This window comes from Stegostoma tigrinum, chromosome 34 (assembly GCF_030684315.1).
Source record: "Stegostoma tigrinum isolate sSteTig4 chromosome 34, sSteTig4.hap1, whole genome shotgun sequence".
NCBI classification, from domain to species: Eukaryota; Metazoa; Chordata; class Chondrichthyes; order Orectolobiformes; family Stegostomatidae; genus Stegostoma; species Stegostoma tigrinum.
In genome coordinates, this window is record NC_081387.1 from 19,774,678 (window position 1) to 19,800,042 (window position 25,365).

The 25,365-nt window shown below is 50.1% G+C and overlaps 2 protein-coding genes across 7 annotated transcripts in view; one reads left to right on the forward strand and one right to left on the reverse strand.

Moving 5' to 3' along the window:
* LOC125446472 (large proline-rich protein BAG6-like) overlaps positions 1-5,317 on the reverse strand; it is a 96,585-nt gene extending 91,268 nt beyond the window's left edge. The window contains exon 1 of one of the 6 annotated variants that reach the window (XM_048520070.2): positions 4,955-5,317. The gene's annotated coding sequence lies outside the window, so the exon portion shown is untranslated. The remainder of the gene's footprint in view (positions 1-4,954) is intronic. The other 5 variants (XM_048520069.2, XM_048520071.2, XM_048520075.2 and 2 more) reach the window with 5 other exon arrangements.
* Positions 5,318-8,936: 3,619 nt separating this feature from the next.
* LOC125446475 (apolipoprotein M-like) overlaps positions 8,937-25,365 on the forward strand; it is a 29,860-nt gene continuing 13,431 nt past the window's right edge. Inside the window, exons 1-2 of the mRNA XM_048520084.2 lie at positions 8,937-9,221; positions 23,096-23,244. Coding sequence (XP_048376041.1) covers positions 9,108-9,221; positions 23,096-23,244 — 263 coding nt within the window. The 5' untranslated portion in view covers positions 8,937-9,107. The remainder of the gene's footprint in view (positions 9,222-23,095; positions 23,245-25,365) is intronic.

Below are 25,365 nucleotides of genomic sequence, written 5' to 3' on the forward strand. Positions count from 1 at the left end.
GGGGGGGGGAGTGTGTGGGGGCGGGGAGTGTGTGGGGGCGGGGAGTGTGTGGGGGGCGGTGTGTGAGGGGGGGGAGTGTGTGGGCGGGGGGAGTGTGTGGGGGGGGAGGTGTTGTGGGGGGGGGAGTGTGTAGGGGGGGGGGAGTGTGAGCGGGGGGGAGTGTGAGGGGGGGGGAGTGTGAGGGGGGGGGAGTGTGAGGGGGGGGGAGTGTGAGGGGGGGGGGAAGTGTGTGGAGTGGGGGGGGAGTGTGTGGGGGGGGCGAGTGTGTGGGGGGGAGTGTGTGGGGGGGGGAGTGTGAGGGGGGGGAGTGTGTGGGGGGGGGGAATGTGTGGGGGGGGGAGTGTGTGTGGGGGGGGGAGTGTGTGGGGGGGAGGAGTGTGTGAGGGGGGGGGGAGTGTGTGGGGGGGGATGTGGGGGGGGAGTGTGTGTGGGGGGGGGGAAGTGTGTGGGGGGGGGGAGTGTGTGAGGGGGGGGGGGTGTGGGGGGGGAGTGTGGGGGGGGGGAGTGTGTGGGGGGGGGGGAGTGTGTGGGGTGTGTGGGGGGGGGAGTGTGTGTGGGGGGGGGAGTGTGTGTGGGGGGGTGTGTGTGTGGGGGGGGGGAGTGTGTGTGGGGGGGAGTGTGTGTTGGGGGGGAGTGGTGTGGGTGGGGAGTGTGTGGGTGGGGGTGTGTGTGTGTGTGGGGGGAGTGTGTGTGTGGTGGGGTGGGGAGTGTGTGTGGTGGGGGGTGAGTGTGTGGGGGGGGGAGAGTGTGTGTGTGGTGGGGGGGAGTGTGTGTGAGTGGGGGGGGGAGTGTGTGTGAGTGGGGGGGGGGGGAGTGTGTGTGGGGGGGGAGTGTGTGTGTGGGGGGGGAGTGTGTGTGGGGGGGGGAGTGTGTGGGGGGGGGGGAGTGTGTGTGTGGGGGGGGGAGTGTGTGGGGGGGGGGGGGAGTGTGAGGGGGGGGAATGTGAGGGGGGGGGGAGTGTGTGAGGGGGGGGGGAATGTGTGGGGGGGGGGGATGTGAGGTGGGGGGGAGTGTGAGGGGGGGGGAGTGTGAGGGGGGGGAGTGTGTGAGGGGGGGGAGTGTGAGGGGGGGGAGTGTGAGGGGGGGGAGTGTGAGGGGGGGGGGAGTGTGAGGGGGGGGAGTGTGAGGGGGGGGGAGTGTGTGGGGGGGGAGTGTGTGGGGGGGGGGAGTGTGTGGGGGGGGGAGTGTGTGGGGGGGGGGGGGAGTGTGTGGGGGGGGGGGAGTGTGTGGGGGGGGGAGTGTGTGGGGGGGGGAGTGTGTGGGGGGGGGGGAGTGTTGTGGGGGGGGGGGAGTGTGTGAGGGGGGGGGGAGTGTGTGGGGGGGGGGAGTGTGTGTGGGGGGTGGGAGTGTGTGGGGGGGGGCTGGGAGTGTGTGGGGGGGGAGTGTGTGTGGGGGGGGGGAGTGTGTGGGGGGGGGGGAGTGTGTGTGGGTGGGGGGGGGAGTGAGGGTGTGGGGGGAGGAGTGTGTGTTGGGGGGAGGAGTGTGTGGGGTGGGGAGTGTGTGGTGTGGGGGGTGTGTGTGTGTGTGGGGGGAGTGTGTGTGTGTGGGGGGGAGTGTGTGTGTGGTGGGGGGGGTGGTGTGTGTGGGGGGGAGTGTGTGTGAGGTGGGGGGGGGGAGTGTGTGTGAGTGGGGGGGGGGGGAGTGTGTGTGGGGGGGGAGTGTGTGTGGGGGGGGAGTGTGTGTGGGGGGGAGTGTGTGGTGGGGGGGAGTGTGTGTGGGGGGGGGTGTGTGTGGGGGGGGAGTGTGTGTGGGGGGGAGTGTGTGTGGGGGGGCAGTGTGTGTGGGGGGGCAGTGTGTGTGGGGGGGGCAGTGTGTGTGGGGGGGCAGTGTGTGGGGGGGGGGGAGTGTGTGGGGGGGGGGGGAGTGTGTGGGGGGGGGAGTGTGTGGGGGGGGGGAGTGTGGGGGGGGGGGGGTGTGTGGGGGGGGGGGTGAGTGTGAGGGGTGGGGGGAGTGTGAGGGGGGGGGGTAGTGTGTGGGGGGTGGGGGGGGAGTGTGTGGGGGGGGGGAGTGTGTGGGGGGGGGTGGGTGTGTGGGGGGGGGGAGTGTGTGGGGGGGGGTTGTGTGGGGGGGGTGGAGTGTGTGGGGGGGGGGGAGTGTGGTGGGGGGGGGGAGGTGAGTGTGGGGGGGGTAGTGTGTGTGGGGGGGGGGGGGAGTGTGTGTTGGGGGAGGAGTGTGTGTTGGGGGAGGTGTGTGTGGGTGGGGGAGTGTGTGGGTGGGGGGTGTGTGTGTGTGTGGGGGGGAGTGTGTGTGTGTGGGGGGGAGTGTGTGTGTGGTGGGGGGGGAGTGTGTGAGTGTGGGGGGGGGGGAGTGTGTGTGAGTGGGGGGGGGAGTGTGTGGTGAGTGGGGGGGGGGGGAGTGTGTGTGGGGGGGAGTGGTGTGTGGGGGGGGAGTGTGTGTGGGGGGGGGTGTGTGTGTGGGGGGGAGTGTGTGTGGGGGGGGAGTGTGTGTGGGGGGGGGTGTGTGTGTGGGGGGGAGTGTGTGTGGGGGGGAGTGTGTGTGGGGGGGGCAGTGTGGTGTGGGGGGGCAGTGTGTGTGGGGGGGCAGTGTGTGTGGGGGGGGTGTGTGTGTGGGGGGGCAGTGTGGTGTGGGGGGGGAGTGTGTGTGGGGGGGGTGGTGTGTGGGGGGGGGGAGTGTGTGGGGTGGTGGGGTGTGTGGGGGGGGGGGTGTGGTGGGGGGGGGGAGTGTGTGGGGGGGGAGTGTGTGGGGGGGGGGATGTGTGGTGGGGGGGGGAGTGTGTGGGGGGGGGGTGTGTGTGGGGGGGGGGTGTGTGGTGGGGGGGGAGTGTGTGGGGGGGGGGAGTGTGTGGGGGGGGGGGAGTGTGTGTGGGGGGGGGGTGTGTGTGGGTGGGGGGGGGGAGTGTGTGTGGGGGGGGAGTGTGTGTGGGTGGGAGTGTGTGTGGGGGGGAGTGTGTGTGGGGGGAGTGTGTGTGGGGGGGGAGTGTGGTGTGGGGGGGGTGTGTGTGGGGGGGGGGAGTGTGTGTGGGGGGGGGAGTGTGTGTGGGGGGGGGAGTGTGATGTGGGGGGGGGGGGAGTGTGGTGTGTTGGGGGAGGAGTGTGTGGGTGGAGAGTGTGTGGGTGGAGAGTGTGGGGTGGAGAGTGTGTGGGTGGAGAGTGTGTGGGTGGGGGGGTGTGGTGTGTGGGGGTGTGTGTGTGGGGGGGGGGGTGTGTGTGTGTGGTGGGGGGGGGTGTGTGTGTGTGGTGGGGGGGGAGTGTGTGTGTGGTGGGGGGGTGTGTGTGTTGGGGGAGGAGTGTGTGTTGGGGGAGGAGGTGTGTGGGTGGGGGGTGTGTGGGTGGGGGGGGTGTGTGTGTGTGGGGGGGGGGAGTGTGTGTGTGGGGGGGGGGGGGTGTGTGTGTGGGGGGGGGGAGTGTGTGTGTGGGGGGGGGGGGAGTGTGTGTGGGGGGGGGAGGTGTGTTGGGGGGGGGAGTGTGTGTTGGGGGGGGAGCGTGTGTTTGGGGGGGGAGCGTGTGTTGGGGGGGGGAGCGTGTGTTGGGGGGGTGGGAGCGTGTGTTGGGGGGGGGAGCGTGTGTTGGGGGGGGGGAGCGTGTGTTGGGGGGGGGGGGAGCGTGTGTTGGGGGGGAGCGTGTGTTGGGGGGGGTGTGTGTGTTGGGGGGGGGAGCGTGTGTGTTGGGGGGGGGGAGCGTGTGTGTTGGGGGGGGGAGCGTGTGTGTTGGGGGGGGAGCGTGTGTTGGGGGGGAGCGTGTGTTTGGGGGGGGGAGCGTGTGTTGGGGGGGGAGCGTGTGTTGGGGGGGGAGGCAGGTGTGTTGGGGGGGGGAGCGTGTGTTGGGGGGGGGAGCGTGTGTTGGGGGGGGGAGTGTGTGTGTTGGGGGGGGGAGTGTGTGTTGGGGGGGGGGAGTGTGTGTTGGGGGGGGGAGTGTGTGTTGGGGGGGGGAGTGTGTGTTGGGGGGGAGTGTGTGTTGGGGGGGGAGTGTGTGTTGGGGGGGGAGTGTGTGTTGGGGGGGGGGAGTGTGTGTTGGGGGGGGGGAGTGTGTGTTGGGGGGGGGAGTGTGTGTTGGGGGGGGGGGAGCGTGTGTTGGGGGGGGAGCGTGTGTTGGGGGGGGGAGCGTGTGTTGGGGGGGGGAGTGTGTGTGTTGGGGGGGGGAGTGTGTGTTGGGGGGGGAGTGTGTGTTGGGGGGGGGAGTGTGTGTTGGGGGGGGAGTGTGTGTTGGGGGGGGAAGTGTGTGTTGGGGGGGGAGTGTGTGTTGGGGGGGGGGAGTGTGTGTTGGGGGGGGGGGAGTGTGTGTTGGGGGGGGGAGCGTGTGTGTTGGGGGGGAGCGTGTGTTGGGGGGGGAGCGTGTGTTGGGGGGGGGGAGTGTGTGTTGGGGGGGGGGGAGTGTGTGTTGGGGGGGGAGTGTGTGTTGGGGGGGGGGAGTGTGTGTTGGGGGGGGAGCGTGTGTTGGGGGGGAGTGTGTGTTGGGGGGGGGAGTGTGTGTTGGGGGGGGGGGGGAGTGTGTGTTGGGGGGGGAGTGTGTGTTGGGGGGGGGGGAGTGTGTGTTGGGGGGGGAGTGTGTGTTGGGGGGGGGAGTGTGTGTTGGGGGGGGGGAGTGTGTGTTGGGGGGGGAGCGTGTGTTGGGGGGGAGTGTGTGTTGGGGGGGGGAGTGTGTGTTTGGGGGGGGGGAGTGTGTGTTGGGGGGGGAGTGTGTGTTGGGGGGGGGGGGAGTGTGTGTTGGGGGGGGAGTGTGTGTTGGGGGGGGGGGAGTGTGTGTTGTGGGGGGGGGGAGTGTGTGGGGGGGAGTGTGTGTGTGTGGGTAATTGGTGGGGAGTGTCGCAGGTTCTGAGGACACACACGGAGGGAAAACGCGAGTGGGTGCGGTGGGGGGGGGAATAGGGAACCACCTTCACCCCAGCTCCTGGCTCACACCCCCAAGCTTCCCCCACCACCCCCCCGTCCCGCGGCCTACTCCCTCAGGCCTGGCTCCGGGCCCTCACTCCCTCCTGCGGCCCGTGGCGCACTCACCCTGGTTCCCGATCCCGCTCCGGGCTCTCCGCCGCCTCGGAAGTGGAGCAGCCGGGACGAGGGTGTTGGTGCAGCTCCCTGCCGGCGGTGATGAACAGGCCCGTGTCTCGCCACCCACCGGCCGCTCTCTCTGTGACCGTCTCCGCGCTCGGCACCGTCCCCGAGAAGCAGTGCGCCTGCGCACTCCCCGCCAGGCCCCCTCCGGCAACCATGGAGACCGCGGCTGCCCCGCTCCCGCCTGCCTGCACACTCACTGTCTCTGCCTGTACACACTCACAGCCTGCACACGCTCACATTCACTGCCTGTACACACTCACAGCCTGTATAGTCATGCTCACTGCCTGTACACACTCAGCCTGTGCCCAGTCATTTTCCTCACACACTGACAGTCTGTGTACAGTCATTGCCCGTACACACTCATTGCCTGTTCACACTCTCAGCCTATACACAGTGACTGTCTGCGCATATGCACCACCTGTACACACTAACAGCCTGTGCATGTCACACTCAGTCTGTACAATCACGCTCACCGTCAGTACACACTGCATGTACACAGCTACAGCTTGTACACACACAGCGACAGTTTGTACACACACACACTACCTGCTCAGATTCACACTCACAGTTTATACACACTCACTGCATGTACACATTCACAGTCTCCACACCCTTGCAGCAGATATACTGTCACAGCCAGTACATCCTCACAGTCTGTACACACTTACTAACTGTGGACACAGTCTGTACACACTCACAGCATGTACACAGTCACTGCCAGTACATGCTCACAGCTGTACACAATCTGTCTGTACACTTTCCAGACTGTACATACACACTGCATGTACACACTCACTGCCTGTTCACAGTCTGTACACACTTACTGACTATAACTCCCTGCCTTATGCACTCACTTTCACTGACTGTATACACTCACTGTATGGACACACTGCCTTTACAGAGGCACACTCACATTCTGTACACACTCATTACATGTACTCACACAGCCTGAATACACTGCCTGTACACAGTCACAGTCTGTACAGTGTCACTGTCTGTACATGCTCACTGCCTGTACACTATCACTGACTGTATACTCTCACTGCCTGTACACAGCCACAGCCTGTACACAGTCACAATCTGTGCACACACAGTCTGCACACTGTCACATTCTGTACACTGTCACAGTCTATAAACACTCACTGCCTGTACACACATTCTGTTTGCACCCGCAGCAAGTACAGTCACAATCTGTGCACACACAGTTGGTACACTGTCACAGTCTGCACACACACTCACTGCCTTTACACAGTCTGCCTGTACACATTCCCTGACTGGACATACTCACAGTCTGTACACAGTCACACTCATACTGTGATATAGCCATATTCTGTACACAGTCTGAGTGCACACATTCACTTCCTGTTCACAGTCTGTGCACCCTCATTGACTGTACACACTGCTTGTACACAATCACTGTATGTACACACTCACTGCCTGTACATAGTCACTGTCTTCAACAATTACAGTCACTGTATGTGTGCAGCAACTGTCTATACACAATCATAGTAACCTACTGTACACAGTCACTGTCAGTCTGTACACATTCACTGTTTGTACACAGCCACTATGTGTCCACAGTCACACTTACTGTTTGTAGTTGTAGAGTTGTACAGCACAGAAACTGACCCTTCAAACTCACTGACCATATTCAGTCACTGTCTGTACTCAGTCACATTAACTGTACACAGTTGCTATCTGTATACACTAATCGTCCATACACACTGTACATGGTCATTTTCTGTATGTAGTCTGACGACGCAATAACTGACACTCTTACTGTCTGTACACAGTCACTGTGTCTCTGTATACAGTCACTCTTGCTGACCGTACACACTGTCTATCTATACAGTCACACGCACTGTCTGCCTGTACATAATCACACTCACAGACTGTATACGGTACCTATCGTTGTACATATTCTGTATGCACTCACTGACTGTTCACGATTCCTGCCTTTGTACATAATCTGTATGTACTCACTTACTGTACACAGGTACATTCACTGTACACAGTAAATTTTTATACACAGTCACTGTCTGTATACAATCACACTCACTAGACACAGTCACACTGATTGTGTACAGTCCCCCATATGTCTGTACAGTCTGTCTCTACACAGTCACTGACTGTACAAAGGGACATTCACTGACTATGCACAGACTCTTTCTGTATACAGTTGAGAATTTTCACAGTCACTGTCTGTACACAGTCACACTTTCTGAAAGCAGTCACTGTCTGTACACAGTCAAAATCTACACACAATCACTGTGTGTATACAGTCACACTCAATTGTTCACAAAAGTCATTATCTGTCTACAGTCACTGTCTGACTGTATACAATTACAGTTTGTCTCTACATGATTACTCATTATCTTCACACCATCACCTACTATACACAATGAGTGTACATATTCATTCACTATCTGTACACACTACACACAGTCATTCACATGTGACATCCACTCCTGTACACAGTCATTCTCTGCACCCACTGATTAGCTGTATGCAGTCCTTCACTGTATATATTCACTGATTGTATACACCCATTGACTGTATACAGTCATTAATTGCCTATACACACTCACTCACTACACACATTCACTGCCTGTGCAAACTCACTAACTGTACACAGTTATTCACCATCTATATTAACACTGCACGCTGTCATTTACTGACTGTACATACTGTATTCAGTTATTCACTTTCTCTAGGCACACACTGACTGGACACAGTCATTCACCATGGTTACAGACTCTGACTGTATGCACTAACTGACTATACACTCTATCTATACACACTGCACACAGTCAATCACTGTGCATGCAAACGCTTTGAATATACACACTCACAATACACAATCTTTTACTGTCAGTACACACTCATTGAATGTACATAGTCATTTCCTGTGGATACACAGTCATTGACTCTACTTGTGTACATAGTTTAACACTGACAGTGCACACTCATATATGTACACATTCTGTGACTGTTAGTCTAGTCACTTACTGTAGATGTCAGTTTTCGCCTCCAACTGGTGAAACCAGCGGAAGAAGACACGGTCTCAGGACAATGCGCTGATTAGACTGAGAACGGGAGAAATTTCTTCACCCAAAGGCTTGTGAATCTTTGTAACTGTCAGCCAAAGAAAGTTGTGAACCCTTCGCCACTGAGTATAACTGGGACTGGGACAGACAGGAAATCATGGTTTGCAGTTGAGACCAATGATCAGCCACGACCGTATGGAACAGGACAGCAGCCATGAGGGGTTGAGTGGCCGACACGTGTTTTCTTTTTGTTTCTCTGTGGATGAGCAGAGCTGTACCAGTTGTCATTTGGAGGAGGTTGTGAGGTGGGGTATGATGAGTAGAGGGGGAATTACGGAGATTAAACTCTGTGCTGCCTTGGACTCATTTGGCGATGGGTTTTGACTGGATTTTTGCAAAAGCGCCTCTGCCGAAGGCATGGACTCTTGGGAAGTAGAGAATGAGGTTGTCAGATCATAGATTCCCTACATTGCAGGGAGACGCCATTCTGCCCACCGAGTCTGCTCCCAAGAATATCCTACCCAGACCCACTAGCCCCGCCCTATCCCTGTAACCCTGCATTTCCCATGGCTAACCCACAGCCTGCACACCTTTTTAGCACAACTAATCCAGCCTAACCCGCACGTCTTTGGACTCCGGGAGGAAACCGGAGCGAACCCGCGCAGACACGGTGAGAACGTGCAAACTCCACAGAGAGGGTCGCCCGGAACCCGGGTCCCATCCTGTGCTTACAGTCTGATGGAAGCAGCAAAGGGTGCACGGGAAACACAGGTCGATAGGGCCTTGCCTGTTCTGTCCTGGTCACCCCCCACCTCCTCAGTTACGCTGAATGTTCGAACCTATTGGGAAATGTGGTTAATATTTGCCCCGTTGTTATATGATAACCAGGAGTGAGTGTCCAGCCCTGGGAGTCCAGTTGGGTCTGTCAGCGCTGTACATCTGGGAATCAGAGACACACACACACACACACACACACACACAGTGAATCTTGCTTTGGAAAGGGTTTCCCCCCCTTTATCTCACTCTCTCTGTCTGTCCGGTTTGCCGCGATGTTTCAGAGACTGTGGTCGTGGACGTTGTACCTTTTCGGGCTCACCCTGCAGGCTCTCTGGGATTGTGAATATGATGACAAAGTAGCTGCTGGAAATCTCAACAAGACCCAGGTAAGAAAAATGAATGTGACATGAAGCCTGTTGGCGGGTTGGGGCGGGCTGAGCCTGGTTCCTCCCGGCGGTGGGGTCCCTGACCTCGCCCTGTCCGGCGCAAAAGAGCCGGGGGTTGGCGGGGGCTGGGAGTGCACGCGTGTGATGCCTTCCGCAGGTGAGCAGCTCGCTGCCACAGTCAGTGTCTGGGACCCCTCCCGGCAGGGGGTTGCGCAGGGGAGGTGGGTAGGGTGAAGGCTAGGGAAGGCGCCGGGGTGCTACCATGCAGGAGGACAAATCTGAACATCAGAGGCTGGACGGAGGGAAGATCTTCCTTGGGGAGGGAGAGAAAATAAAGAAGTAGGGTGAAGGCAGCGAGATGGGTGTGTAGGGGGAATGAGTAAAAAAATGCCACTTGGCGAATTGGAGTGCGAAAAAGACAGGTGGGGGAGGGTGGAAGGTGATATAGTATCACGTCTGAGGTGATTGCTATCCGGATAGATCTGTGGGATAAGGGGGGGGGGGGCGCAGTTAGACAAGCTGAAAACCTGGTGTCCCTCCCCCCACCCCCGCCCCAGCCCGTTCCCCGTGCGTTTTCAAGGGTTTCAAAGGCGAGCTGCACACCCCCCCTTCCCTATCTCCCCACCTCGCCCACGCTTTGCCTTTGTACACAAGAGTTGGTAAACGGCATTTACAGAGGGCTGGGGTGCCTTGTCTCTGCCAGCAATCTCAAAGTTTGTTGACCCTCACAGGGGCCAGCACTTGGGACGGCACTGACGCATCACGGCTGGCACCGTGCAGCCTGGCTGACGGTCACCCAACCGAGCCGGACTGACCACAGAATCGCTGGGAAAAATCTCAGCAGGGTCCGGCAGCATCTGCGGAGAGAAAATCCGGGTTAACGTTTCGGGGTCGAGTGACCCTCCCTCAGAACTGAACTGCGAGCTTGGAAAGTGCCTGCCTATGTGTGGGGAGCCCTGCAGCCTTCGGAGCTCAGTGTCGACCTCAGTAACTTGAGGGCTTGAGCTTCTTCCATGTGCTAACGCCCAAAGCACCACACACACACACACACACACACACACACACACTCACAAACATATACTCACACGCACACGCACACACACACACACACACACACATTCTCACACACATTCACACCTACACACACACACACACAAACTCATACACATTCTCACACACACATACTCACACACACACCCTCACAGGGGCCAGCACTTGGGACCGCACTGACGTATCACGCCTGGCACCGTGCACCCTGGCACACACACACACCTACACACACACACTCACACAAACACACACTCTCACACACAAACACACTCACACAAACACACACACAAACACACTCACACACACACTCACACAAACACACACACACACACACAAACACACACACAAACACACTCACACACACACAAACACACTCACACACAGTCTCTCACACACACACACAAACACACACTCTCTCTCACACACACACCTACACACACACTCACACAAACACACACAAACACACACTCTCACACAAACACACACTAACACACTCTCTCTCTCACACACACAAACACACAAACACACACTCTCTCACACACACACAAACAAACACACACTCTCTCTCTCACACACACACACACACACACACACGCACACCTTGTTATCCCAGTCTGTTATTACACACAACACACTGTTAGCCACTAACAATCCCCATTAATACTGAAAACAATAAATGCTAGAGATCACAGCATAGAACATAGAACATAAAACATAGAAAAGTGCAGCACAGTACAGGCCCTTCGGCCCACGATGTTGTGCCGTGGAATAATCGTAATCCAAAAATAAAATAACCTAACCTACACTCCCCTCAATTCACTGCAGTCCATGTGCATGTCCAGCAGTCGCTTAAATGTCACTAATGACTCCGCTTCCACGACTACCACTCTTACCAGGTCAGACATAATCCATGGGGAGAAACTAAAAGCTAACTTTTCAAGTGTACACTACTCTTTCGGTTCTGAGAAAGGATCACTCAACCAGAAATGGTTTCTCTTCACAAAAAAAACATAAAGTCTGGGGATCCTATAATGGTGACAGCAAGCCGTACCTAGATGGGGCTGGAATGAATGGGCTTTTTGGGTTTCACTGTCTCACCGATAGCAGGGGGTGCAACGTCTTCAGTAAAACCTGCAGAATTCCCTCGACCTCGCCACCACACACACAGAGGGAGGGCTGTATGAGTTGGAAAAAGGAGTAGATAAGATTTCTAGAGGCCGAAGGTGTCGAGAGAGAGAGAGGGGAGCGTGATGTTGAAAGGGGGGATCAGCCGCCGATCCTGGGTTCAATGGGACAAGCGGCCGTCTCTTTCCTTGCCCCCTCCACCCACCCGCTCAAACCTCTGTGCTTCTGCGGCACCTTCGGCACGGGGCGGGGGTCACACATTTCGCGAAAAGCCATGCGAAGGAGGTATTGGGCCAGGGACCAGAGAAGGGAGGCTTTAAAGATCAGCTCAGAGGAGAGAGAGGTGGGGGCGGGGGGCGATCTTCCAGCATCGTCGGCAGGACCACTAATCATCCCATGAGGGAGATTGGGTTTGGGGGGGTGGCTGGGGTGCGATATAAAAGACAGGGACAACGTGCATTTGTCTAACCACTTTCACGTTCCCGGTGGGGAGCGTGCGGTCGCAGCCAATAGAGCACTTTGGCTTGGGAGCGCAGTCACTGTTATAATCGCAGGGAATGCAGAGGTTGCGGTTGGAGGCATCCATGTGAGAGCTGGGTAATTAATTTATGGCAAAAAAATAACACGCAACGGGGTGGGGGTGTGGGAAAGCAGGCACTCGGCTATGAGATAACACAGAGTGAAGCTGGATGGACACAGCGGGCCAGGCAGCATCAGAGGAGCAGGAAGGCTGACGCTTCAGGTCGGGACCCTTCTTCAGACCCTTCTTCCCTGCTCCTCCTATGCTGCCTGGCCTGCTGTGTCCATCCTCTCCAGCATCGGCAGTTCCTACTATCACTGGGTCATGATGCTCGTTTTAAGAGCTGGTGCAGGCACGATGGGCCGAAGGGCCTCATTTTGAGGCTCCAGCAAAGACAAAGCCCAGTCTATTTCATAGGGCAGACGACTGAGGGCTAAGCATTGACTGGCGTCGCGCCGGATAAACGAGCAGGCCATTCGGACCATCTGTGGTTCGGTTAGATCCACGGTGAGTCGGTGTTGGGGAAAAGAGCCATCCGGTTCGCGATTCTCTTCCCCGGAGTTTGTCCACATGCTGATGCTGTCCTCCACTGGTGACGGTGAGACTGTCATCTCTGAGTCAGAGGGGTCCCACTCAAGAGAGGATACAACGAGAAATCAAGACGCACGTTCCAGGCGGGTACCGAGGATGTGCTGTACCGTCAGAAGAACCAGGCTGCGGTTTGCAGCCCTCACCGTAAACAGATTGACTGCTCGTGTTTCTTTCCTGAAATACTGCACACAGTGATTGTGCAGCGTTCCGGCATGTTCTCAGGTCGTGACAGGCGATATATAAATGCAGGATAGACTTTTCTTGTCTGCAGGGCCGGAGGAAGTTGCATTCAATTCTTTGCGTTATTTTTTTTCTCTATTGTACCTGGAATACAGAACTTGGATTCCAGCAGCAGTTTTCCGAGTTATACCATTCAGTTACTGACCATGATTGAAACAAGGAGGTCCTGGTGTAGACAATGATCAGCTCAGCATGGCCTTCCAAAGTCCTCAACAGTGTGGCGAGACCTGTAGTTCTAAGCTGCTGATTAGGGAAAGCGATCCAATAAGTCACTTATAAATAGAGGGAGAGCTGCTATCAACAGTTGAAAACATGCCCTTTTATCATTGAGCAAAGTAAGGTCACAGATGGTTTGTCAGATGGACATTTGATAACTAAAGAGCCAGTGATCCAGAACTTTTTTTTATGTCCAATATCCCCGGGCGTGAGTTACAGACTGGAATCTAATGGAGGGGTTCGGATGTTTTATATATAGAATAATGGATACCTGGGAGTGAGTTACAGACTGGAATCTATTCGAGGGGTTCGGATGGTTTATATATAGAATAATGGATACCTGGGGGTGAGTTACAGACTGGAATCTATTCGAGGGGTTCGGATGGTTTATATATAGAATAATGGATACCTGGGGGTGAGTTACAGACTGGAATCTAATCGAGGGGTTCAGATGGTTTATGTGTAGAATAATGGATACCTGGGAGTGAGTTACAGACTGGAATCTAATTGAGGGGTTCGGATGGTTTATATATAGAATAATGGATACCTGGGAGTGAGTTACAGACTGGAATCTAATCGAGGGGTTCGGGTGGTTTATGTGTAGAATAATGGATACCTGGGAGTGAGTTACAGACTGGAATCTTATTGAGGGGTTCGGATGGTTTATATATAGAATAATGGATACCTGGGAGTGAGTTACAGACTGGAATCTAATCGAGGGGTTCGGATGGTTTATATATAGAATAATGGATACCTGGGAGTGAGTTACAGACTGGAATCTATTCGAGGGGTTCGGATGGTTTATATATAGAATAATGGATACCTGGGAGTGAGTTACAGACTGGAATCTAATGGAGGGGTTCAGATGGTTTATATATAGAATAATGGATACCTGGGGGTGAGTTACAGACTGGAATCTAATCGAGGGGTTCGGATGGTTTATATATAGAATAATGGATACCTGGGAGTGAGTTACAGACTGGAATCTATTCGAGGGGTTCAGATGGTTTATATATAGAATAATGGATACCTGGGAGTGAGTTACAGACTGGAATCTATTCGAGGGGTTCAGATGGTTTATATATAGAATAATGGATACCTGGGGGTGAGTTACAGACTGGAATCTAATGGAGGGGTTCAGATGTTTTATATATAGAATAATGGATACCTAGGGGTGAGTTACAGACTGGAATCTAATGGAGGGGTTCGGATGGTTTATATATAGAATAATGGATACCTGGGGGTGAGTTACAGACTGGAATGTAATCGAGGGGTTCGGATGGTTTATATATAGAATAATGGATACCTGGGGGTGAGTTACAGACTGGAATCTAATCGAGGGGTTCAGATGGTTTATATATAGAATAATGGATACCTGGGAGTGAGTTACAGACTGGAATCTAATGGAGGGGTTCAGATGTTTTATATATAGAATAATGGATACCTGGGAGTGAGTTACAGACTGGAATCTATTCGAGGGGTTCGGATGGTTTATATATAGAACAATGGATACCTGGGAGCGAGTTACAGACTGGAATCTAATCGAGGGGGTCAGATGGTTTATATATAGAATAATGGATACCTGGGGGTGAGTTACAGACTGGAGTTTAATCGAGAGGTTCATAATGGTTTATATATAGAATAATGGATACCTGGGTGTGAGTTACAGACTAGAATCTAATCGAGGGGTTCAGATGGTTTATATATAGAATAAAGGATACCTGGGGGTGAGTTACAGACTGGAGTTTAATCGAGAGGTTCATAATGGTTTATATATAGAATAATGTCTACCTGGGGGTGAGTTACAGATTGGAATCTAATCGAGGGGTTCAGATGGTTTATATATAGAATAATGGATACCTGGGAGTGAGTTACAGACTGGAATTTAATCGAGCAGTTCGGATGGTTTATATATAGAATAATGTCAACCCGGGGGTGAGTTACAGACTGGAATTTAATAAAGGTGTTCAGATGATTACCTGAATAATAAAAACAACTTATCTGATTGTGGCTGCGCAGCTCAAAGAAATATCTGGAATAGCTCAGTAGGTCTGGCAGCATCTGTGAAGAGAAAATCAAGAGTTAACAATTCAGGTCTGGTGATAGTTCCTCAGTTCTGAGGAAGGGTCACTGGACCCGAACCATTAACTCTGATTTTCAGAGCTTTTCCAGCAACTCCTGTTTTTGTTCCTGATTTACAGCATCCGCAGTTCTTTCAGTTTGTATTTAGTATTTAACTCACTGCCGCATCTCTTCTGGGCATACCCACCTTGAAGTTATGCTTCTCTCTCTGATGGGATTTCCGTTCTAATCTTTCTTCTTGGCCACAGACATTAAATTCACTGTCAGTCCTAGAGTTTGACGAAGTATTTGCTAAAAAAAAAATGCGTTCTGAGGAAGGGTCACCGGACCCGAAACGTTAACTCTGATTTTCTCTTCACAGGTGCTGCCAGACCTGCTGAGCTTTTCCAGCAACTTCTGCTTTTGTTCCTGATTTACAGCATCTGCAGTTCTTTCGGTTCTCAAAGAAATATCTGCCCATCTAGCCTCACCCACCTGCTATTTTTCCAAATCTCTGCCAATTACTGTATTTTGAGTGTTGTCCCAAATTCTCTTTGCCTGTTATTGGATCTGCTTCTAGAACTGTGCAAGGTGAGTCTACAAACCATTGCACTAAGTAGTTTCCCCTTTTATTGAGCTTAAATCTGTATCCTTTAGTTACCAGTCTTTTTACCACTGGAAACAGTTTCTTGTTACTTCTGCTATGAAGAACGCTTTGTTCTTTTGCTTTTAAACCTCTCAGTATCTCTCTCTGCTCTCATCCCATTTTGCCACTCCTTCCACACAATTTCATCTCCGGTGCCATTTTGGCAGCTTTATTCAGTCATTGATGGTATTTCCACTTCACTGGCTGGGTGGGTTATTGCCTGTCACTAGTTGCCCTTGAGAAGGGGGCTGGTGAACTGCCTTCCTGAACTGCTGCTGTGTGCTTGGCGCAGGGATGCCCACACTGCTGTTTGGGATGGAGTTCATGATTTCGATCCAGTGTCACAGGGAACAATTCATAGACTCCCATGTCAGGATGGTGAGTGACCTTCTCACACATTTGCTGCCCTTGTCTTTGTAGATCGTGGCAGTTATCATCGGTTTAGAAGGTGCTGCCCAAGGAGCCTTGGTAAATTTTTGCAGCGCATCTTGTAGATGCTACACACTCCTGTTATTGTGTTTTGGTTATGGTGGGGGTGAATATTTGTGGATATGGTGCCAATCATGTAGGCTGTTTTATCTTGGTTAGTGTTGATATTCTTCAGTGTTGTTGGAGCTGCATTCATCCAGGAGTGTCCAGAATTTGTCACACTGGGTGCCTAATCGCTGATATATATAAGGTCACAATGATTTACTTTATTGTCGTAGTTTAATGAATGAATTGTTTATTGTCACCTTGGAAGATACAGTGTAAAAATGCCCTCTCGCCACAGTATGGCGCTGTTGAGGCAGGAAGGAGTAAAAAGTACTCAAATAGATTTCATAGATAATGGGAACTGCAGATGCTGGAGAATCCAAGACAACAAAATGTGAGGCTGGATGAACACAGCAGGCCCAGCAGCATCTCAGGAGCACAAAAGCTGACGTTTCGGGCCTAGACCCTTCATCTGATGAAGATGCTCCTGAGATGCTGCTTGGCCTGCTGTGTTCATCCAGCCTCACATTTTGTTGTCTCAAATAGAGTTCATCTTCATTGGCTGCAGGATTTTTGCAAGGTCTACCGCCAAGGCCTACGGCAGAGGTTCCTTTTTTTTGCATCTGTCTTCTAAACTTGTCGTCACCCCCTAAAGGACTAATGTATCTACACACCTACTTATTGCCACAACCAGGGATGCATGTTTCACTTTCTATTCCCACTCCTCCATCAGCCAAAACACTTTCGTTTTTAATGTCATGGACCGTTGTATAGGTATTAGACGATGTCAGCTTCAGTAGGAGAAGCAGGTCAGCCACACTTATTTAGTAAACAACAAATAACCAGAAGCAAAAGATACAAATATTATTGGCCAACAGTTTGGATTATGCAAATTAGTATATCTGCATTTTTAAGAAAAGCTACCACACAGACACCGGTTTAAGGAAAAACAAAAAAAATACAAACTCTAGCCAGTGTTGAAGTAATGGTGAAATGACAGCCTGACAGTATTGCCACTGGACAGCTAATCCGGAGACCCAGGGAACGTTCTGGGAACCTGGGTTTGAATCCTGCCATGGCAGATGGTGGTACTGGAATTCATTGAAAATCTGGAATTAACAGTCTAATGATGATGACCATGAATCCATTGTCGGGGGAGGGGGTGGAAACTCATCTGGTTCACTAATGTCCTTGAGGGAAGGAAACTACCATCCTTATCTGGTCTGGCCTACATCTGACTTCAGACCCACAGCAATGTGGTTGGCTCTTAACTGCCCTCTGGGCAATTGGGGTGACCAAAACAATGATGCCCTCATCCCAACAACAAATATAAAAAGAATGTGTCATGGAATGTCCGGAATGGTGTTCTGATTCCGAAGTTCTTCTGCACACACTCAAGGTGCTGGCTCTAGGGTCAAAAAATGAAAGAACTGCGGATGCTGTAAATCGGGAACAAAAACAAAGTTGCTGGAGAAGCTCAGCAGGTCTGGAAGCATCTGTGAAGAATAAGGCAAGAGTTAACATTTCAGATTTGGAACAGTTCTGAGGAAGGGTCACCAGACCCGAAATGTTAACTCTGTTTTTTAGATGATGCCAGACGTGCTGAGCTTCTCCAGCACTTTATTTTTGTTGCTGGCTCTAGAATGTCTTCCTGAAACAGTTTTAGAGGGCTGAATTCCCTTTGCTTCAGACAATGAGGTAGGTTCCAAGAAAATTCGCTTCAGGAACTCTCCCCAAGTGGTAAAGATGACTTTCAATGAATTATCAGCTCTTTTACTTTTGCTAAGAGAATTTCCAAAGATCTGAGAGAGGGAACATTGATTGGTTACTTCGCACGTGGGTCTCTGAAATTCTGATTACATTCAAAAACATTGATCCGGCTCATAAGCAGGTCCCTGGGTCATCTCTGTGGAAGTTCTCCAGACCCGCATGATACCATCATAGCGCCCTATCCCTTGCAGATGCAACATTGTTGCTACTGTACCCAGTGCCTTTCCTTAGCAAAGCATCTTTAGTTTAACAATTTAAAAGACATAATTATATGAATCCTCAGAATTCTTTTTAAAAGTATTTGGATCACATCTCTTCTTCATATTTTCACCCTTGAGAGAAAGAAAATGTAGCTTAGATGTTTCATTTGTAGGGTGTCAAAACATAAGGGAAGATAAAACATAAGGAACACACATATAAGCATTCACTCATTGGTCTAATTAATAGACTCAGAGAGGTCTACAGCATGGAAACCAGGCCCTTTGGCCCAACTTGCCCATGTTGCTCAGTTTTCACAATTTAAACTAGTCTCATTTGCTTGTGTTTGATCTATATCTCTCAATACCTATCCCATCTGTGTACCCATCTAAACGGTTCTTAAATGACAAAATTGTACTTGCCTCCAGCATTACCTCTGGCAGCTCATTCCAGACACCACCCTGCGTGAAAAAGTTGCATCCCCTTTTGTATCTCTCCACTCTCACCTTAAACCTATGCCCTCACCATGGGGAAAAGCTGTCTGCTATCTATCTTAGCTGGGGCATACATGATTCTGTGGACCTCTACAACGCCCTACATTCAGTCTCCTACACTTCAGGGGAAAAAAAGTCCATGCCTATCCAACCTCTCTTTATAACTCAAACCTTCCACTCCAGGTAGCGTCCTAGTAAATCCTTTCTGCACTCTTTCTAGTTTAATAATGTGTTTTCTATAGTACAGTAACCAGAACTGCACTCAGTACTCCAAATGTGGCCTTACTGCTGCATCAAGTCATCCAACGCCTATACCCAGTGCTCTGACCAATGAAAGCAAGCATGCTGAAAGCTTTCTTCACCATCCTGCCTACCTGTGACTCCATTTACAAGGTGCTGCGTTGCATCTTTTTTTTTCCACCTTGGTATTCAGGTAATTCAAAACCATGTTAAGATCGTACAGGCATTGGTGGTGATCATTTGAGAATCACTGGAGACAAGAAGGGTCCGAAAGGACTTGGAAATGGTTCACTTAACAACCCAGTTTAAGAAGGCAGTGAGACAGAAAATGGGAAACTACAGGCCGGTTAGCCTGACCTCAGTTATTGGTAAGGTTTAAGAGTCTTGTTATTAAGAATGAGATTGTGGAGTACTTAGAAGTGCTTGGTAAAATAGGGCCGAGTCAGCATGGCTTTGTCAAGGGGAGGCCGTGCCTGACAAATCTGTTAGGATTCTTTGAGAAGGTAACAAGCAAGTTGGACCAAGGACTGCCAGTGGGCATGATCTATTTGGATTTCGAGAGGATAACGTGCTGCAAAAAATGTCAAGAGCCCATGGTATTGGGGCATGTTAGATCGTGACCTGGTTAGAGGATTGGTTGACTGGCAGAAGGCAGAGAGTATGAGTGACAGGCAGTGATTAGTGGAGTGCTGCAGGGGTCAGTTTTGGAAAAGCAACTCTTGATGTTATACATCAGCAAACTGGCCGGAGGAACTGAGGGTGTTGTTGCTAAGTTTGCAGATGACACAAAGACAGGTGGAGGACAGGTAATGTTGAGGGGGTCAGGAAACTGCTGAAGAACCTGTATATTTTAGGAGAACAGGTAAAGAAGTGACAGATGGAATACAATGTGGCAAAGTGTGAGGTTACGCACTTTGGGAGGAAGAATAGAGGCTTGGACTATTTTCTAAATGCAGAAAAGTTCAGAAATCTGAATCACGAAAGGACTTATGAGTCCTAGTTCAGGATGTTCCCAGGTTACGATGTAGGTTCAGTTGGCAATTTGGAAAACAAATGTAATGTCAGCATTCATTTCAAGACAGCTAGAATACAGCAGCAGAGATGTACTACCAAGATTGTATAAGACTCTGGTCAGACTGCGTTTTAAATATTGTGAGCACTTTTAGGCCCCTTATCTAAGGAAGGATATGCTGGCCTTGGAGGGGTGTCCAGAGGAGATTTACAAGAATGATCCCAGAGACAAAGGTCATGTCATATTAGGAGCAATTGAGAACTCTGGGTTTGTACTCGACAGAGTTTATAAAGATGAGGACAGGACTCATTGAAACTTTTAGAATACAGAGAAGTGTGGATAGAGTGGACGTGGAGATGATGTTTCCACTAGTAGGAGAGACTAGAACCTGAGGGCACAGCTTCAACTGTTCAGAACTGAGATTAGGAGGTATTTCTTCAGCCAGAGAGAGCTGAATCTATGGAACTGATTGCCATAGAAGGTTGCAGAGGCCAGTCATTGAGCGTATTTAAACCAGAGATAGCTATTCTTGAATCAAAGGGAATCAAAGGTAACAGTGATAAGGCAGGAGAATGGTGTTGAGAAACATATCAGCCACGAATGGTGGTATAGAATCGATGAACTGAATGGCCTAATTCTGCTCCTATATCTTAAAGTCGTAAATTCTGAATAAAGCTTCAGCAAGCAAGTTATTTTACTATATAATATGGCTAATCTTTAAATGATGGGGCTGTAATAGCAAACTTCATTGAAATAATCTGGCATTCATTTTTTTTAAAAACTGTTTGGCAATTATAATACTAGCATCTCCCTGACCCATGGTGTACATAAATATTCAAAGGGTTTAATAGCTAATTTTACACAGTTAAGTATCTCTTTTGGTTAAAACGTTTGCAAAAGTATCCCACTACACTTCTATGCTTGATCTATCTTTCTAAAATAAGACTACAGCTAACCATTTTCCCCTCCGGGTCACTAGCATCAATACCTATCTTGAAGGACTTAGTGACATTTGGGGAAGCTAGCATCAGCAGCTGGTTTTCAATTTCTCAAAAAGTCCTTGACATTCCCCTGAACATACCGGCTCAGTTTTCTTCTGGAACAAGTCTGTCAATGGCATAGATATAGTACTGAAATTTGGTTCATGGTTTCCCATTTGGTTTTAAGGGCAAGGAATTCCATTGTTGCCTGAAATTATCCATGTTTTTGTACACTTGCTTTTGGCAAGGTTCACCATTAAATCAACTGATTGTAATCTTTCAAGAAAGCTTCCAATTGTTCTGTGTGGTTACCCGCTAAGTCACTGTGTCAGTATGATATCAAGGTATACTATAGAATAAGGAACACCTACTACTACTTGGTTCACAAGTATCTGGAATATGGTCAGAACAATTTTTTTTAGTCCAAGTAGTATAACTCAGCATTGGAAGTCTGTTTATCGTGATATGTGCCAATATTTCTAGAACTCAGGGTGTTTAGGAAACCTGCCATTATCCCTTCAGCAGATCCATTTTAGTTAAAAAAGTGGCTTTCCAACTCTGTCAATACTGTCCTCCAGATAGGAGATTGGGTAGAGGTTTGGTCTTCTCACTGGATTAACCTTCTATAGTCTACACAGAACCTGGTTGAACCATCAGTTTTGGACACTAGCAGTTCTAGGAAACTCCAAACACACTGACTAGGTTTAACCAGGTGGTTTTCCAACAACCTATTGGAAAAGGTACATTGACCTGGACATGATTCTTGGGATTAATACAATAGGGAGGCTGTTTTATGGGACTCTTTACATCTACATTGAGTAAAGCTAATGTTGCGCACCCCAGGTTGTCCCAACAGACTGTGAACAACCTTGTTTGGTCTCCTTGCTGTTCTGCATCTAAATATGGCAGCCTGATAGTTCAGTGTTCACTAACCAAACAGTATTAGTGTCATTTTGAGAACTGTGTATGCCTTTTCTGGCTTTATCTTCCTTATCCATTTTACCTTCCACTGTCCTTTACTGCTTGGCAGACCTTTGCCTGTGCATCCTCCTTCAGGCTCTGGTACTGTTTCAGCATGTGGATATGACACAGCTGGGTAATTGTCTGGATTTTCATACAAACAATTCACCTCACACATCATCTCAACTGCTGTATGGGGACTACTGCTTTCAGCGGTTCACTCCAAAAGTAGCAACAACAATGCACAGTTGAAACATTCTGCATTCAACTGCTTCGTCGACCTATTCATAAGGTTTTGGAGTGCATCTCTCCAACTTTTTATAATGTCTCTATTTCTTATCAACCTGTTCAGAGTTATGACACATCTCTGGAGCAGGTGGAACGTGAACCCAGAACTCCTGTCCCAGAGGTAGTGATGCTGACATGGCACCATGAGAACACTACACTCTTATCTTCTCATAGCAATATCTAGGAATGACCTATTGACTGTAATTAATCAAATAGGTAAATAGTTCATTGGTAGAGGAACAGATATTTGGTGACGATTATTTGCTGGAGTAAATTAGGACATAGGAATATCTCTTTCACCCCAAAGTTTTATAATCACTTGTTTCTCATGAATATGCCAATCCTATATTTTTATGACATTTCTGTGTTTCTACCTGATGATTTTTTCTTGTTGTTGTTGCAGTAGCTATCTCAGACTTTAGTAACATATCATATTTATCTAAAATCTGTTCCCACCTTCTTCTTTTAAAGGCCTTGACTCCCTGATCAGTCACAGACATCGAAAAACTGCATACAAGATTTAGTCGAATACCACGAAATGGAGGGGTTTTATTCATCAGGAAAGGATAAACAAGGCAACACATTTTTCTCCAGAACACAGAAGGCTGGGGTTAATCTGAGAAGAGTGCTTTAACTTTATGAAGGTGGCTTTAATGAGGCACAGGAGTAGGGAGTGACCAGAATGAAAGAGCCATAAAGATAAGGCAGGATGAATAAACCCAATGGGGAATTCAGGAGAATTATCTTCACCAAGAGAGTGGTGAGAATGTGAAACTCTCTAGCACAAGGAATAACTGAGATAAATAGTGCTGCATTCATCTAGGGGCAACCTAGATGTATATACCAGGGAGAAAGTAATAGATAGGATGAGGATCATATGAGGCATTGATAGCAAGAGGAACCTACTGGGCTAAACGAGCTACATGTTTGTCGTGGAGACAAATTTTCCTACAAATACCAAAGACTTTCCTTGATAGAGTTATTGTTGTTTTTCCTTTTCCTTCTACAGTACTCTGGCAAATGGTACTTCATTATGATGGCAGCGGACTCGGATGCCTCACTGATCAAGTTCAGGCCCATGGACAGCAACGTTTTCCAGCTCACACCCATGGAGGACCAGCAGAAGCTCCTCCTCCGAGGAGAGATCCGTCTCAGCCAGTGCGTACCTCACTGTTCAACTGGGCATGGAGTGACATTAGCTGTATTTCTCACTGCTAGGCTTGTACCTGGTGAAGTGATGTTCTGTAACTAGAATGCTGTGAAAAGAAAATCATTTCCAGCCTTCATCTCAATTAGGCACGTTTGGGCGAATCCACATCCAACAACCTACTCCAAAAACTCTGCTCACGTTTTGACACTTGTGACAAATTCTCCTACAGAAGCTGAAACAACCCATAATGTTATCAAACAACTGTATTCTTGAAAAAAAATCTTTCCCTATTTCCCAAAGTTGATGATTTCTTTTCAAGAATTCCAGGAGCTAGATCTGCATGTTTACCAAAAAACTAATCAATTTTCCTTGAGCTTGATCTTTTCTGCGTTTCAAGTTCCACTGAACTCTATCCATATGTTTTGAGATAGTTTACAAATGGACTAACGAACAGCTGTAAAGACATTACTTTCACCTATCTTTATTGAGGAAGGTCCTTATGGCAAATGGAATGTTGGTCTTTGTTCTAAGGGGAATTAAGCGTAAAGATATTGTCGGAAATCTTGCTACAATGGCAAGTGGCTTTGTTGAGTCTGGACCTTGAGTGCTGTGTATAGTTCTGGTCTCTTAAGCAGTAAGGGAAACAAACAGTTGCATTGGGAATATTTCAGAGAAGGCTCATTGGGCTGGTTCTATGGATGTAGGGGTTTTCACTCATGAAGAAAGTTTAAACAGGGTGAGCCTATACTCCTGGGAGTTTGGAAGAATGAGAAGTGATCTCATTCAAAGATAGAAGATTCTGGAGACCTCGAGACGATATTTCAGAAGCAGAAGGAATAGCTTCAGGATAAGGGTGTTTATTCAAGACAAAGGTGAGGAAAAAGTCTTTTGAATTCTCTCACCCAGTCGAGGAGTCTGGATCATTCAGAAAGTATTGAGATTGGTAAGATTCAATAGCTTCAAGGTTGGTACAGATTCCTGTTTGAGAAGGGAAACCAGGGTTTTGCGTGATAAGCAGAAACATGGAGTTAAGGTCAAAGTCAGATCAGCTATGACCTTATTTAGTGATGATGCACACTGGAAGGAATGAATTGCCTACTCAGAATCCCTAGTGTGGAAACAGGCCATTTGGCCCATCTGGGCCAAACTGACCTTCTGAAGAGCATTCCACCCATATCCACCCCCCCCCCCTCCATGCCCCAGAAACTCACATCTTCCACGGCTAATGCACCTAGTCTACTCATCCCTTGACATTATGGTCAATTTAGCATGGCCAATCCACCTCACCTGCACATCTTTGGACTGTGGGAGAAAACCAGAGGAAATCCACACACATACACGGGGAGAGTGTGCAAACGCCACACAGATAGAACATAGAACATAGAACATTACAGCACAGGACAGGCCCTTCGGCCCTCGATGTTGTGCCGACCTGTCATACCGATCTCAAGCCCATCTAACCTACACTAGTCCATGTACGTCCAAATGCTTATCCAATGACGACTTAAATGTACCTAAAGTTGGCGAGTCTACTACCGTTGCAGGCAAAGCGAACCATTCCCTTACTACTCTCTGAGTAAAGAAACTACCTCATAGTTGCCCAAGGGTGGAATTGAACTCCCAGGCACTGTGGGGCAAGCCGTGGTAACCACTGAGCCATCCTGCCGCTCTATTGCTATACTCCTTGTATATTTCCTACACTCTTATTTGTCAGCTTCATACATTATCAAGAATGGACTGGTTATACCGAGTGTACTGTTGTATAATGTACTCCAAGAGATTTATACTCAGTGTTGTTACTTAATTTTTGAACAAGATGCATGTAATGTATAACTTTTATTCCGAGGGGAACTGAATGTAGAGTAGAAGAGTTATGTTTCAGTTATACAGGATATTTGTGAGACAGCATCTGGAGAACTGTATATGGTACTGGTCACCATACTTAGGAGAAGGATGCTAATGCATTGGAAGTAGTTCAGGAGTATTAGAATAATAACTGGGATGGGCAGATAGCATTATGAAGAAAGGACAGACAGACCAGGCCAGTATCGTCTGAGTTTAGAACAGTCAGAGGTGACTTAACTGAAACCTACAAGATCCTGAGGGGACTTGACCAGGTAGATATAGAA